This window comes from Heptranchias perlo, chromosome 31 (genome assembly GCF_035084215.1).
Source record: "Heptranchias perlo isolate sHepPer1 chromosome 31, sHepPer1.hap1, whole genome shotgun sequence".
Lineage (NCBI taxonomy): Eukaryota > Metazoa > Chordata > Chondrichthyes > Hexanchiformes > Hexanchidae > Heptranchias > Heptranchias perlo.
Window position 1 is genome coordinate 3,004,369 of NC_090355.1, and position 15,131 is coordinate 3,019,499.

The 15,131-nt window shown below is 46.9% G+C and overlaps 1 protein-coding gene across 1 annotated transcript in view; it reads right to left on the reverse strand.

Annotated features, from left to right (window-relative positions):
• Positions 1 to 15,131, reverse strand: part of LOC137300457 (tetratricopeptide repeat protein 28-like) — a 389,600-nt gene that overhangs the window by 359,563 nt on the left and 14,906 nt on the right. Inside the window, exons 2-3 of the mRNA XM_067969521.1 lie at positions 6,709 to 6,789; positions 1,118 to 1,224 (exon numbers count right to left, since the gene is read on the reverse strand). Of these exons, the coding sequence (XP_067825622.1) occupies positions 1,118 to 1,210 (93 nt within the window). The 5' untranslated portion in view covers positions 1,211 to 1,224; positions 6,709 to 6,789. The remainder of the gene's footprint in view (positions 1 to 1,117; positions 1,225 to 6,708; positions 6,790 to 15,131) is intronic.

Here is a 15,131-nt window from a genome sequence, read left to right on the forward strand (position 1 = left end):
CACCCCCAGGTCTCTCTGTTCCTGCACCCCCTTTAAAATTGTACCATTTAGTTTATATTGCTTCTCCTCATTCTTCCTAGCAAAATGCATCACTTGATACTTCTCTGCATTAAATTGCATCTGCCATGTGTCTTCCCATTTCACCAGTTTGTCTATGTCCTCCTGAAGTCTGTGACTATCCTTCACATTGTTTACTAGGAGGCCGAAGAAAATCAGCCAGGGTTCCTGTTCCTGATTGCTAGGTGTTAGCTGGGGCTCAGTGGTAGCACTCTCGCCTCTAAGTCAATAGGTTGTGGATTCCTGTCTTTAAGATCAGACGTTAAACCGAGGCCTTGTCTGCCCTCTCAGGTAAACATAAATGATTCCACGGTACTATTCGAAGAAGAGCAGGGGAGTTCTCCCCGGTGTCCTGGCCAATATTTATCCCTCAACCAACACCTAAAAGCAGATTATCTGGCCATTATCACATTGCTGTTTGTGGGATCTTGCTGTGCGCAAATTGGCTGTTGTGTTTCCTACATTACATCAGTGACTACACTTCAAAAGTACTTCATTGGCTGTAAAGCGCTTTGGGACGTCATGAGGTTGTGAAAGGAGCTATATAAATGCAAGCTTTTCTTTCTTTATTCTTCTATTCAGTGTCCCCTGCTGGGAAATGAGCACGTGGGTGATCTGCATCAGGCTTGATTATGACACCTCCTATGCTTGAATAGACTGATGGCCCTCACTCAGAGATGGCCTCTTGGGCAATACATTGCTGGAGCTGAATGGAGCAGGCAGAGAGTGAATTCTAGATCCTCTCCTACAGGGAGGTTGGGAGCACTGGTACACCAGTTATCATGTGTCAGTCTGAATCACCAACTGAATGGTGCACGTCATGGGGTCACTCTGTGAAGCTGTGACGACAACGGGCAACCTGGCCTGATTTGGTAGGTCAGAGGTCAGACTCTTACAGCACAGCATAGCTCTCCAACCCCCGCTCGCCCTCACCGAGCCTCCGCACTAGCAGTGAAACCTTGCAAAATGATCCCTCAAATGTCCACACCTGGGTCTATCAAACAAGACACACGTATTGCTGAGGGTGAGTATGTCTCACTGTTTAACCTTTAATGCTTACCTTTCGAGAGTCCGTGATCGTGTCTGCTGAGGCTGATTCTGGACTACAGGGAGGATCTGTTGGCATGCTGCTCTGGTCAGCCTCCGAAATCATCTTCACTCACTAGCCTGAGGGATCAAAGAGCGCGTTAAAGGTAACATATAAACTGATCAGTAGTGGTCACAGCTCCGCTGTACACTGACCATGCCTCAATTCACAGGGTTGTTGAGGTGACTTCATCTAGGACAACCAACCCTCGGCCCTCAGTGTCACAACATGTCGAGCCGTGTTACCACACATCCCACCTGGCAGCACTTAGCCTAAACCACAAGAGACCAATCTGTTTTCCTGTGGTACAAAGGCAATATGTCCAGTTGTACAACCCTGTGCAAAGACACAGGGGGAAATCTTGACTTGTGTGAAAGTGCAAAATGGTTGATAGTGAATTGGCAGCCCGTTGTACATCTCTCCTCATTTTTATTTCTATTGACTTCAGTGGAAATAAACATCAGGAGAGATGTGAAACAGGCTGCTTACTCGCAAACAGTTAAAATTGCCCTCTACGTGTCTTCATCCGAGAGCACTGCCTTAAAAAAGAGGAGTCACACAACACCAGGTTATAGTCCAACAGTTTTATTTGAAATCACAAGCTTTTGGAGCTTTGCTCCTTCGTCAGGTGAAGTGAAGAGTGACATAAAGGCACAGCATATATAGTCAGAGAACAATGCCTGGTGATTACAGATAATCTTTCTAACTGCCCTTTATCACACCTCGGCAGAGAGATAATCACAGCAATCAAAGGAGTCAACGGTATCTCTCTGCCGAGGTGTGATAAAGGGCAGTTAGAAAGATTATCTGTAATCACCAGGCATTGTTCTCTGACTATAAATGCTGTGCCTTTATGTCACTCTTCACTTCACCTGACGAAGGAGCAAAGCTCCGAAAGCTTGTGATTTCAAATAAAGCTGTTGGACTATAACCTGGTGTTGTGTGACTCCTTACATTTGTCCACCCCAGTCCATCACCGGCATCTCCATATCTTAAAAAAAGAGGGGTACCACAGTTGAAGATTTTTGAGCCCGCCAGCGCCGGAGAGGGGCGAGCCCGCCAGCGCCGGAGAGGGGCGAGCCCGCCAGTGTAACTGAGACACTTGCAAAATATTTACTATACCACATATAAGTACATTGTATATCAGATAACGGACTTATACTATACCACATCTAGGGTAAGTACTATATCACAGTTAGGATACGTATAGTATCAAATGTAGGGTACATACTATACCCCTGCAGCGTATAGAATTCGACATAGGGTATATGCTATGCCACATCTAAGGTATATATTGGTTCACACGTAGAGTAGGTGCTATTGATTATGGAGGGTTTGTATTGTTTAAACATAAAAGCAGAAAATGCAATAGTTACACAGCATGTCCATTAGCATCCATAAAAGAAAAGATGCCTTAACGTTTTGGGTATGAACCCTGAAACAGAACTGGAAACTGAGAGATATGCTCTTTGACAGGACCGAACAAAACAAAGAGGGAGGGGTAACAACAAGCAATGAGGTATACAACGTCCTATCACAAAGAAATTGTAAATGGGTTCAATAACATGTGCATTTTAAACAATTTTACAACACCAAGTTATAGTCCAGCAATTTTATTTTAAATTCACAAGCTTTCGGAGGCTACCTCCTTCCTCAGGTGAACGATGTGGAAATGAAGTCCTCGAAATGAAGTCGCATTTATAATTCACAGAACAATGCTTGGTGGTAACAGACAGTTTTTTCAACTGCCCGTTGCCAAGGCAATCAGTGTGCAGACAGACAGGTGTTACCTGCCAGGTCTCAGAATATACAAATCACCAAAAAAAACAACAAACAAAAAAAAAGAGATAGAGAGGTAGAAACATAGAAAAGACAGTAACTGACCCGTTATATTAAAAACAGATAACATTTGTTCGCTGGTGGGGTAACGTGTAGCGTGACATGAACCCAAGATCCCGGTTGAGGCCGTCCTCATGGGTGCGGAACTTGGCTATCAATTTCTGCTCGACGATTTTGCGTTGTCGTGTGTCTCGAAGGCCGCCTTGGAGTACGCTTACCCGAAGGTCGGTGGCTGAATGTCCTTGACTGCTGAAGTGCTCCCCGACTGGGAGGGAACCCTCCTCTTTTGCGATTGTTGCGCGGTGTCCGTTCATCCGTTGTCGCAGTGTCTGCATGGTCTCGCCAATGTACCATGCTCTGGGGCATCCTTTCCTGCAACGTATGAGGTAGACAACGTTGGCCGAGTCACAGGAGTATGAACCATGCACCTGGTGGGTGGTGTCCTCTCGTGTGATGGTGGTATCTGTGTCGATGATCTGGCATGTCTTGCAGAGGTTACCGCGGCAGGGTTGTGTGGTGTCGTGGACGCTGTTCTCTTGAAAGCTAGGTAATTTGCTGCGAACGATGGTCTGTTTGAGGTTGGGTGGCTGTTTAAAGGCGAGTAGTGGAGGTGTGGGGATGGCCATAGCGAGGTGTTCGTCGTCATTGATGACATGTTGAAGGCTGCGGAGAACATGGCGTAGTTTCTCCGCTCCGGGGAAGTACTGGACGACAAAGGGTACTCTGTTGGTTGCGTCCCGTGTTAGTCTCCTAAGGAGGTCTATGCGATTTTTTGCTGTGGCCCGTCGAAACTGTCGATCGATGAGTCGAGCGTCATATCCCGTTCTTACTAGGGCGTCTTTCAGCGTCTGTAGGTGTCCATCGCGTTCCTCCTCGTCTGAGCAGACCCTGTGTATTCGCAGGGCCTGTCCATAGGGGATGGCCTCTTTGACGTGGTTAGGGTGGAAGCTGGAAAAGTGGAGCATCGTGAGGTTGTCCGTGGGCTTGCGGTAGAGTGAGGTGCTGAGGTGCCCGTCTTTGATGGAGATTCGTGTGTCCAAGAAAGAAACTGATTCTGAGGAGTAGTCCATGGTGAGCTTGATGGTGGGATGGAACTTGTTGATGTTATCGTGTAGTCTCTTCAGTGATTCTTCGCCGTGGGTCCATAGAAAGAAAATGTCGTCGATGTATCTGGTGTATAGTGTTGGTTGGAGGTCTTGTGCAGTGAAGAAGTCCTGCTCGAACTTGTGCATGAAAATGTTGGCGTATTGGGGTGCGAATTTGGTCCCCATGGCTGTTCCGTGTGTTTGGGTAAAGAACTGGTTATCGAAGGTGAAGACATTGTGATCCAGGATGAAGCGGATGAGTTGTAGGATGGCGTCCGGAGATTGGCTGTTGTTGGTGTTGAGTATTGATGCTGTCGCAGCGATGCCGTCATCGTGGGGGATACTGGTGTAGAGTGCCGAGACGTCCATCGTGGTGAGAAGTGTTCCAATACGCCAACATTTTCATGCACAAGTTCGAGCAGGACTTCTTCGCTGCACAAGACCTCCAACCAACACTATACACCAGATACATCGACGACATTTTCTTTCTATGGACCCACGGCGAAGAATCACTGAAGAGACTGCACGATAACATCAACAAGTTCCATCCCACCATCAAGCTCACCATGGACTACTCCTCAGAATCAGTTTCTTTCTTGGACACACGAATCTCCATCAAAGACGGGCACCTCAGCACCTCACTCTACCGCAAGCCCACGGACAACCTCACGATGCTCCACTTTTCCAGCTTCCACCCTAACCACGTCAAAGAGGCCATCCCCTATGGACAGGCCCTGCGAATACACAGGGTCTGCTCAGACGAGGAGGAACGCGATGGACACCTACAGACGCTGAAAGACGCCCTCGTAAGAACGGGATATGACGCTCGACTCATCGATCGACAGTTCCGACGGGCCACAGCAAAAAATCACATAGACCTCCTTAGGAGACTAACACGGGACGCAACCAACAGAGTACCCTTTGTCGTCCAGTACTTCCCCGGAGCGGAGAAACTACGCCATGTTCTCCGCAGCCTTCAACATGTCATCAATGACGACGAACACCTCGCTATGGCCATCCCCACACCTCCACTACTCGCCTTTAAACAGCCACCCAACCTCAAACAGACCATCGTTCGCAGCAAATTACCTAGCTTTCAAGAGAACAGCGTCCACGACACCACACAACCCTGCCGCGGTAACCTCTGCAAGACATGCCAGATCATCGACACAGATACCACCATCACACGAGAGGACACCACCCACCAGGTGCATGGTTCATACTCCTGTGACTCGGCCAACGTTGTCTACCTCATACGTTGCAGGAAAGGATGCCCCAGAGCATGGTACATTGGCGAGACCATGCAGACACTGCGACAACGGATGAACGGACACCGCGCAACAATCGCAAAAGAGGAGGGTTCCCTCCCAGTCGGGGAGCACTTCAGCAGTCAAGGACATTCAGCCACCGACCTTCGGGTAAGCGTACTCCAAGGCGGCCTTCGAGACACACGACAACGCAAAATCGTCGAGCAGAAATTGATAGCCAAGTTCCGCACCCATGAGGACGGCCTCAACCGGGATCTTGGGTTCATGTCACGCTACACGTTACCCCACCAGCGAACAAATGTTATCTGTTTTTAATATAACGGGTCAGTTACTGTCTTTTCTATGTTTCTACCTCTCTATCTCTGTTTTTTGGGGGTTTTTTTTGTTTGTTTTTTTTTTGGTGATTTGTATATTCTGAGACCTGGCAGGTAACACCTGTCTGTCTGCACACTGATTGCCTTGGCAACGGGCAGTTGAAAAAACTGTCTGTTATCACCAAGCATTGTTCTGTGAATTATAAATGCGACTTCATTTCGAGGACTTCATTTCCACATCGTTCACCTGAGGAAGGAGGTAGCCTCCGAAAGCTTGTGAATTTAAAATAAAATTGCTGGACTATAACTTGGTGTTGTAAAATTGTTTACAATTGTCAACCCCAGTCCATCACCGGCATCTCCACATCATGACTGTGCATTTTACACAAAGATCATCTCAAGCGGTGAAAAGGCATTAGAAAGACCGAAAAGGGACAAAACAGTTCTAAAATGGGAGGGAACGGAAGGGAGGGAACGGAGGAGAGTAACAAGCAAGAAAATGGGGGAGACAGCTAACATCTGATGTTGCTGAAGTCAAAGATCACCCCACAGGGCTGCAGAGTGACCAGGAGGATGATAAAATACCGCTCTTGAAGTGTGAACTGGGCTTGTTGGAGCAAAGTCGGCAGCCAAAGACAGAGAAATCAGAGTGGGAATGTTATTGATGTCAGGCACAGAGAGGTCAGGACCGAGGTAACAGAACAGAGATGTCCAGAAACATACAACCCAATCTGCTATTGATCTCCCCAAGGTAGAGGAGATCGCACCATGAGCAAGTGAATACAGTATACTAGAAGGAAGGAGTACAAGTGAATTGGTGCCTCACATGAAAGGAGCGGTTGGGAACCCTGGACAACGGTGGGGGACGAGGCAAATGGACAAGTGCTGCATCTGCTACAATTACACAGGAAGTGTCAGAATGGCAGCCAGACGTGGGGGTAATGGAAGAGTGAATCAGCGTATCGCAAAGTGAATGATCCCACTGGAAACTAGAGAGAAGGGAGCTGACAAAAAATAACTGTATTTAAGGGGTTAACCCGCTCAGTTCATTGACTTACGTGTACAGTTGCTCCTCATCTGAACCAAAGGTGTATTTTATTCTCACTTATGTTTAATTTCATCTGGTTAAAATTCAAGTCCTGGCAAGATAAAAAAGTTAATTGAAGTTTATTAAGCAAATTCAGAAAGAGTTATAAACAGACAATTGAATCAAGTGTTCAGAGGGCTGCATGAGAGAAACACCATATTCCTCTCGTTATAGATTGGAAGATGTTCTACAGTACACATAGGGGAGCCAAAAGTGCTTGGCAGGTGTCCATCAGAATGGCCACATACTCCACTGGAACCTGGATATGTTGTGACTTGGACCTGCCCTGAATTTTCTATGCTAAACACCAGAAGCAGCAGACTATGGGCAGAGCTCAGCCATCCCATAACCAATAGATCAAACCAAAACTCTGTACCCTACTGCATCAATTTGAGAACCATGGTGGACAACCATGCAGAGGAGGAAACTCCATGAACATCCCCATCCTCAACCATGGTACCACCCAGCATGCGAGTCCGAGACAGGGGCCAAGCATTTGAAAACGTCTTCAGCCAGAAGTGTCGAGTGGATAATCCTACTCAGCCTCCTCCCAAGTCCCCACCATCACTGATGCCAATATCCAGTCAACTCCACGTCACATTAAGAAGCAGCTGGGTACACAGGACACAGCAAAAGCTATGGGCCCTGATAAGAGCTGAAGGTTTGTGCACCAGAGCTAGCCGCTCCCCCAGCCAAACTATTCCAGTACAGCTATTACAGTAACATCCAGCGGACAACATGGAAAATTATCCAGGTATGTCCTAACCACAAATTGCAGTACAAATCTCAAGTGGCCAATTACCGTCCTGTCAACCTCCTCCCAATCAGCAATAAAGTGATGGAAGTAGTCATCAACAGTGCCAAGAAACAACACCTACATACCAATAACGATGCTGAGTTTGGGTTCTGCCAGAACCACTCAGTTTCAGACCTCACCACAGTCAAGGCACGGATGCGAGAGCTGAATGGCAGAGGAGAGGCGACAGTATCGGCCCTCAACAGCAGGGCAGCATTCGACCAAGTATAGCAACAAGAAGTCCGATAAAAATTGAGGTCAATGGCAGTCAAAAGGAATACTCTCCAGTGGCTGGAGCCATGCCTGACATAAAGGAAGATGGTTATTGTAGGTGGAGGTCAGCCATCGCTGCCATCAGAGCCTCGACACTATCTATAAGGCTCAAGTTAGGAGTGTGATGGAATACTCTCCACTTGCCTGGGTGGCTGCAGCCGCAACAACACTCAAGAAGTTCGACCCCATGCAGGACAGAGCAGTCCGCTTGGACAGTACCCCTGCTACTGAACTCAAAATCCACCCCCTTCACCACCAGCACACAGCAGCTCCAGTATTTACTCTCTAAGTATATTGCAATAACTCACCAAACTTACATTAGCAGTACCCCCCTCCCTCCCCTGCGACTCTACCTCCAAGAAGCACAAGAGCAGCAATGTTGTGGGAACATAATCAGCTGCAAGTTCCCCTTCAAGTCACACAACACCCTGACCTGGATGTATATCTCGGTTCCTTCATTGTCGTGGCTCAACATCCTGGAATTCCTTTAATAACACCGTCAAATGGAGGACAGCAGCGGTTCAGGGAGAAGGCCCACCACCACCTTATCAGGGCAACTAAGGGTGGGAAATAAATTCGGCCCACAGCCCAAAGACAAATATAAAAAGAAAAGTGGTTGATGGACCCCACAAGAAACGTGTGCAAAAGTTAGCTTTTTGCCCTGCTCCTGATACATTTGCAGCGAGGTGTGAGGGAGCTGGGTGACTGCACTGACTTAGTCAGAACCTCCCTCCATGCAGCCAACACCTGTGCTGTGACCGGAAGATGGGCTTCAGCTCCAAGTAAGGCCAAATTTTCTTCGGTGCTCTTCCCGCAGCAAGACCACCACATCTACAGCATTAGTGGGAGCAGAGTTGCCCGCTTGTCCCTGCTAGGCCTTTGTGAACAATTAGCCCGTTATTCTGACACCGCAGCTGGCCGTTTAAAGGCTGCTCCCTGCGGGATTTTGCACTCCTCGGCCAAGTGTGCTACAGCCCAAGCATTCTCGGCAAATCTCCATCTGCCAGTAGCCTTGTCAAATTAGGGTAAGGACTTCCAACCAAAAGTTCGACACGGTCCATCCTTAAGCTACCAGTGCAAGTGTACCTGTGTCATGAGCCTGCGCAACCGCATTTCCACCTCCCTCACAATACCAGGGATTATGGCCCTAATATTTATGGGAAGACGGGGAGAGAGCAGGGGAAGGGAGCGGGGGAAAGGGGGGAGTGCAGGGAGGGAGCAGGGGAGACCTGGCAAGGCCGGGGACGTGGAGTTCCTGCCGAATTTAACGGCAGGACCTCATTAGGACATTTTTTTCCAATTCCCGCCCGGCGGCCAGCCAAAGTGACGGGAAAACCAAAGACAGAAGGCCGGAGCTGGGGACCCTTGAGGACGGCCCCCGGCAATTGAGAGGCGATCGCGAGCTACAGATCGGATATGGAGGAGGGGGGAGGTCTGCGATCATGACAGGGGCTCAAGAGAGGCCGCAATCGGCAGAAGGGAGGCCGAAGGCTTCCTTGAGGGTTCGGGGGGGGTTGGAGCAGTCCTGCTCCTCCTGGCCCACAAGGACTGCTATAAAAGGTACTTACCTTGTGGAGCCTGCAGCTCTCGCCTCTATTTCTCGGTCTGGTTTCCCGAGCCCTGGGAAACCCAGACGGCAGTAATTAAATTTAAATCAGGCTCCCAATTGCACTGTGGGAGCCTGATTTAAATATGATAATGAAGTATCCCGCCTCTCCAAGACTGGACACTTACACATTTCGCTACCCCCTACCATAAAAATGGCTCCTGTGACTCGGCCAACGTTGTCTACCTCATACGTTGCAGGAAAGGATGCCCCAGAGCATGGTACATTGGCGAGACCATGCAGACGCTGCGACAACGGATGAACGGACACCGCGCAACAATCGCCAAACAGGAGGGTTCCCTCCCAGTCGGGGAACACTTCAGCAGTCATGGACATTCATCCACCGACCTTCGGGTAAGCGTACTCCAAGGCGGCCTTCGAGACACACGACAACGCAAAATCGTCGAGCAGAAATTGATAGCCAAGTTCCGCACCCATGAGGACGGCCTCAACCGGGATCTTGGGTTCATGTCACGCTACACGTTACCCCACCAGCGAACAAATGTTATCTGTTTTTAATATAACGGGTCAGTTGCTTTCTTTTCTATGTTTCTACCTCTCTATCTCTGTTTTTTTTTGTTTGTTGTTTTTTTTTGGTGATTTGTATATTCTGAGACCTGGCAGGTAACACCTGTCTGTCTGCACACTGATTGCCTTGGCAACGGGCAGTTGAAAAAACTGTTTGTAATCACCAAGCATTGTTCTGTGAATTATAAATGCGATTTCATTTCGAGGATTTCATTTTCATATCGTTCACCTGAGGAAGGAGGTAGCCTCCGAAAGCTTGTGAATTTAAAATAAAATTGCTGGACTATAACTTGGTGTTGTAAAATTGTTTACAATTGTCAACCCCAGTCCATCACCGGCATCTCCACATCATAAAAATGGCGGCAGGCGCATACGCGGCGGGTTGAGGTCACGTTCCCCATTTTTAATTTTAACCCGCGCCGCCCCCGCCCGCACACCCCCCCCCCCACTGCCCGCACCCCCCTGCCCGCCCGCCCCCCACGTCCCTACAGTGCCCATGTAGGTAAACTAGGGACATAGCAGACACATTTGCAATGAGAATAGTCATATTGGACAAACCATAAACATTCTGGGAAACCCAGGTAACAAAGGAATCCTACGCACCAATCTCACCGGTTATTTCCAATTAACCTATGATTGTAATTACCAATAATTAATGTGTGACAGTCCTCAAACAAATAGGACTAACTAGCTAAGGACAATTTTGAAAAACTATTGATACCTTCGCTTTGATGATTTAGCCACTAGCAAAGATGAAACGAGTGAGTCATCTAATGATGAGTTTGTTCTTTGTCAAACAAATTAAAATCTGGCAAGTATACTTTCCGGCCATTGAATGACACTTTGAAAAAGGATCCATGCGATAGAACTGATCATTTTAGTGACTCCCCGATGGTCATGTATGGGATTAAATTAGTAAAAATTAAGGTATCTAAGGTCATTACTTGCCCGCCCAAATCAGAAGGTTCTTTGGGAGGGGAGAAGGGTAAAGGAAATTGTAAAAACTTTTGAAATAGGTCTTCAAAGAGAGGAAGTGTTAAGAATGAAAGTTGGAGAGTTAGGAAAGGAAAGCTGTTTAATTGCACAGAAGTAACATGTACAGAAGTGAAATGCATCACAACTGTTACCTGATGGGATATGTTGATAGGGTGAGATGAAGTAAGGTTCGTGTGGAGCATAAACACTGGCATAGACCTGTTGGGCCGAATGGCCTGTTTCTGTGCTTAAAAATTCTATATAATTCTATGCAATACTAGTTTAAGTCTCTGAAGCCAGAGAGCAAAGTAACAATATAACGATACCCTGCATACATGCAAGGTTAGTTAAACTTGTTAGAGAAGCAGACAACAACACGGGCGGTGACTCACTGCTGGTGCCTCAGAGGTACATCCAGGCTACCCGGAGAAAGGCAAAACCGCCCAATGCTGCAGCAACCAATTTACTAAAAGAAAAAGATTGCATGTTTTATGCTCACATTGTAGAAGAACAGCCGAATACTGGGAGATTATCAGTGATGTATTGAATACAAACCGTAAAGTTAACCTTGCTAAACCAAACTGTAATCTTGAAAACATTGAACATAACTTTGTCACACTATAGTTGAGCAAAACAACAATGAGATATAGTTAATACTGAGGAAGACTATGACAAAATACAAGACAACATTAAAACTTGCAGAATGGGCGTGTAAATGGCAAATGAATTTCAAGATAGACAAGTGCAAGGGGTGCATTTTGGTGGGAGGAATAAGGAGGCCTTGGAAAATAAGAGACTAAATGGGGTAGAGGCATAAGGGGATCTAGAGGTACAGATTTACAAATCATTAAAATTAGCAACGCAGGTTAACAAAGCCATAAAAAGTGCATGATGTGGAGATGCCGGTGATGGACTGGGGTGGACAAATGTAAGGAATCTTACAACACCAGGTTATAGTCCAACAAATTTATTTTCAAATCACAAGCTTTCGGAGATTATCTCCTTAGTCAGATGAATGAATGAAAAGGTTCTCAAATCGCATATCTTATACTATGTTGGGACAGCATCACACCAATCAAAAGGTGTCGTTGTTATTCAAACAGGCCAGTCACGGAGAACAGCACGTCCCAGTACACTAGATATACATTGTGTCTATTACACAGGCAGACAGAAAGAAACTCAAAATGGCAGAGAGAGAGAGAGAGAATTTTAAAAAACATATAATTTTTTTCCCCCTTTTTGCTGGTGGGGTTACGTGTAGCGTGACATGAACCCAAGATCCCGGTTGAGGCCGTCCTCATGGGTGCGGAACTTGGCTATCAACTTCTGCTCGACGATTTTGTGTTGTCGTGTGTCTCGAAGGCCGCCTTGGAGAACGCTTACCCGAAGATCGGTGGCTGAATGTCCTTGACTGCTAAAGTGTTCCCCGACTGGGAGGGAACCCTCCTGTTTGGCGATTGTTGCGCGGTGTCCGTTCATCCGTTGTCGCAGCGTCTGCATGGTCTCGCCAGTGTACCATGCTCCGGGGCATTCTTTCCTGCAACGTATGAGGTAAACAACATTGGCCGAGTCACAGGAGTATGAACCATGTACCTGGTGGGTGGTGTCCTCTCGTGTGATGGTGGTATCCGTGTCGATGATCTGGCATGTCTTGCAGAGGTTGCCATGGCAGGGTTGTGTGGTGTCGTGGACGCTGTTCTCCTGAAAACTGGGTAACTTGCTGCGAATGATGGTCTGTTTGAGGTTGGGTGGCTGTTTGAAGGCGAGCAGTGGAGGCATGGGGATGGCCTTAGCGAGGTGTTCGTCGTCATCGATGACATGTTGAAGGCTGCGGAGAACATGGTGTAGTTTCTCCGCTCCAGGGAAGTACTGGACGACGAAGGGTACTCTGTTGGTTGCGTCCCGTGTTTGTCTTCTGAGGAGGTCTATGCGATTCTTCGCTGTGGCCCGTCGGAACTGTCGATCGACAAGTCGAGCGTCATATCCCGTTCTTACGAGGGCGTCTTTCAGCGTCTGTAGGTGTCCATCGCGTTCCTCCTCGTCTGAGCAGATCCTGTGTATTCGTAGGGCCTGTCCATAGGGGATGGCCTCTTTGACGTGGTTGGGGTGGAAGCTGGAAAAGTGGAGCATCGTGAGATTGTCCGTGGGCTTGCGGTAGAGTGAGGTGCTGAGGTGCCCGTCTTTGATGGAGATTTGTGTGTCCAAGAAAGAAACCGATTCTGAGGAGTAGTCCATGGTGAGTTTGATGGTGGGATGGAACTTGTTGATGTTATCGTGTAGTCTCTTCAGTGATTCTTCGCCGTGGGTCCATAGGAAGAAAATGTCGTCGATGTATCTGGTGTATAGTGTTGGTTGGAGGTCCTGTGCAGTGAAGAAGTCGTGCTCGAACTTGTGCATGAAAATGTTGGCGTATTGGGGTGCGAATTGGGGCGAGACCATGCAGACGCTGCGACAACGGATGAACGGACACCGCGCAACAATCGCCAAACAAGAGGGTTCCCTCCCAGTTGGGGAACACTTTAGCAGTCAAGGACATTCAGCCACCGATCTTCGGGTAAGCGTTCTCCAAGGCGGCCTTCGAGACACACGACAACGCAAAATCGTCGAGCAGAAGTTGATAGCCAAGTTCCGCACCCATGAGGACGGCCTCAACCGGGATCTTGGGTTCATGTCACGCTACACGTAACCCCACCAGCAAAAAGGGGGAAAAAAATTATATGTTTTTTAAAATTCTCTCTCTCTCTGCCATTTTGAGTTTCTTTCTGCCTGCCTGTGTAATAGACACAATGTATATCTAGTGTACTGGGACGTGCTGTTCTCCGTGACTGGCCTGTTTGAATAACAACGACACCTTTTGATTAGTGTGATGCTGTCCCAACATAGTATAAGATATGCGATTTGAGAACCTTTTCATTCATTCATCTGACGAAGGAGATAATCTCAGAAAGCTTGTGATTTTAAAATAAATATGTTGGACTATAACCTGGTGTTGTAAGATTCCTTATAAAAAGTGCAAACAAAGCACCAACGTTCATTTCTAGAAGGATAGAGTTTCTAGAGTTGATAGGGTGAGATGAAATAAGGTGGGAGGAGGCTCGTGTGGAGCATAAACATCGGCATAGACCAACTGGGCCGAATGGCCTGTTTCTGTGCTGTAAATACTATGTAATGTAATATATGGAATGTAATGAAATATTGTAATACACTTCAATTAAGGTTGTGCCAACAATCATTTAGACTCTGTCGATTAGCAATAAATACCCAAGTACTTTATGTAATCCTCAATGTTTAACCTTCAATATTAATTATGTTATCATAGATGCTGTTAAATAAAAGTGTTAGTTAATGCATCTCCGTGATAACTCTGACCAGTAGGAGTTAATTACACTTGTTACACAATGTTGAGCTGCAGTTTTGTTGTGATCCATTTGGCTGGGGTAATTATCAATATAATTTGGACTGGATTATGTGGGACAGTCCAAAGGCAAGCTAATTTAAGTCTCTTTTAAATCTTAAATATGAATGGTAGATCCCAATCCAATTTTTCAATACATAAGTTTAAGGAAAGGGGGAAAGAGATCTGCCTACTATTTACTCTGTTCAGCTAATGCAAGTTCATCTCAGAATTAGGATTTAGTATTTATCTATCCAACATCCATTGGCTGCTCCCAGGTCAGAGTATTGGTTAAATGCAGAGTAAAGCTGCCTCTTCATCATTCCAACAGAGTGTGCGAGACAGGATGAAACACAGAGTGGGGAAGAAACAGGGAAGCTACGAGAAGAGAGCGGCACAATTTTTGAAAAATCTTATCCATGCGCAACGCTCTTGGGGATAAACTAGTGATAATTTATGGACAGTGTTTGCAAGTTACAACAGAATTCTATCAATTCTCAACTGCTTCTATATGCATGGCACAATCCCTCATTGGAAGCGAGGTGAAACTAAGCAGGAGGATGAAAATGAAACCTTTTCTTGCCAGGTATCCTGCCTAGCGTACCCATGGCACTGGGGCCAATATTACTGGGCAATAACCCAGCCTCAGTGACTAATACAAACCCTCCACCCCAAGGAAAGGTGTCAAAATCGCTTTTGCTGTTGCAACAAGTTTAACAGGGTGCCCATGGCCTCTTTCAGTTAGTCATATTCTCCTGCAGTTTTGGAAAGATCAACTCTGAAGAGGAGTGACGGGGACTTGCTGTAAATGTGAGGTAGAAA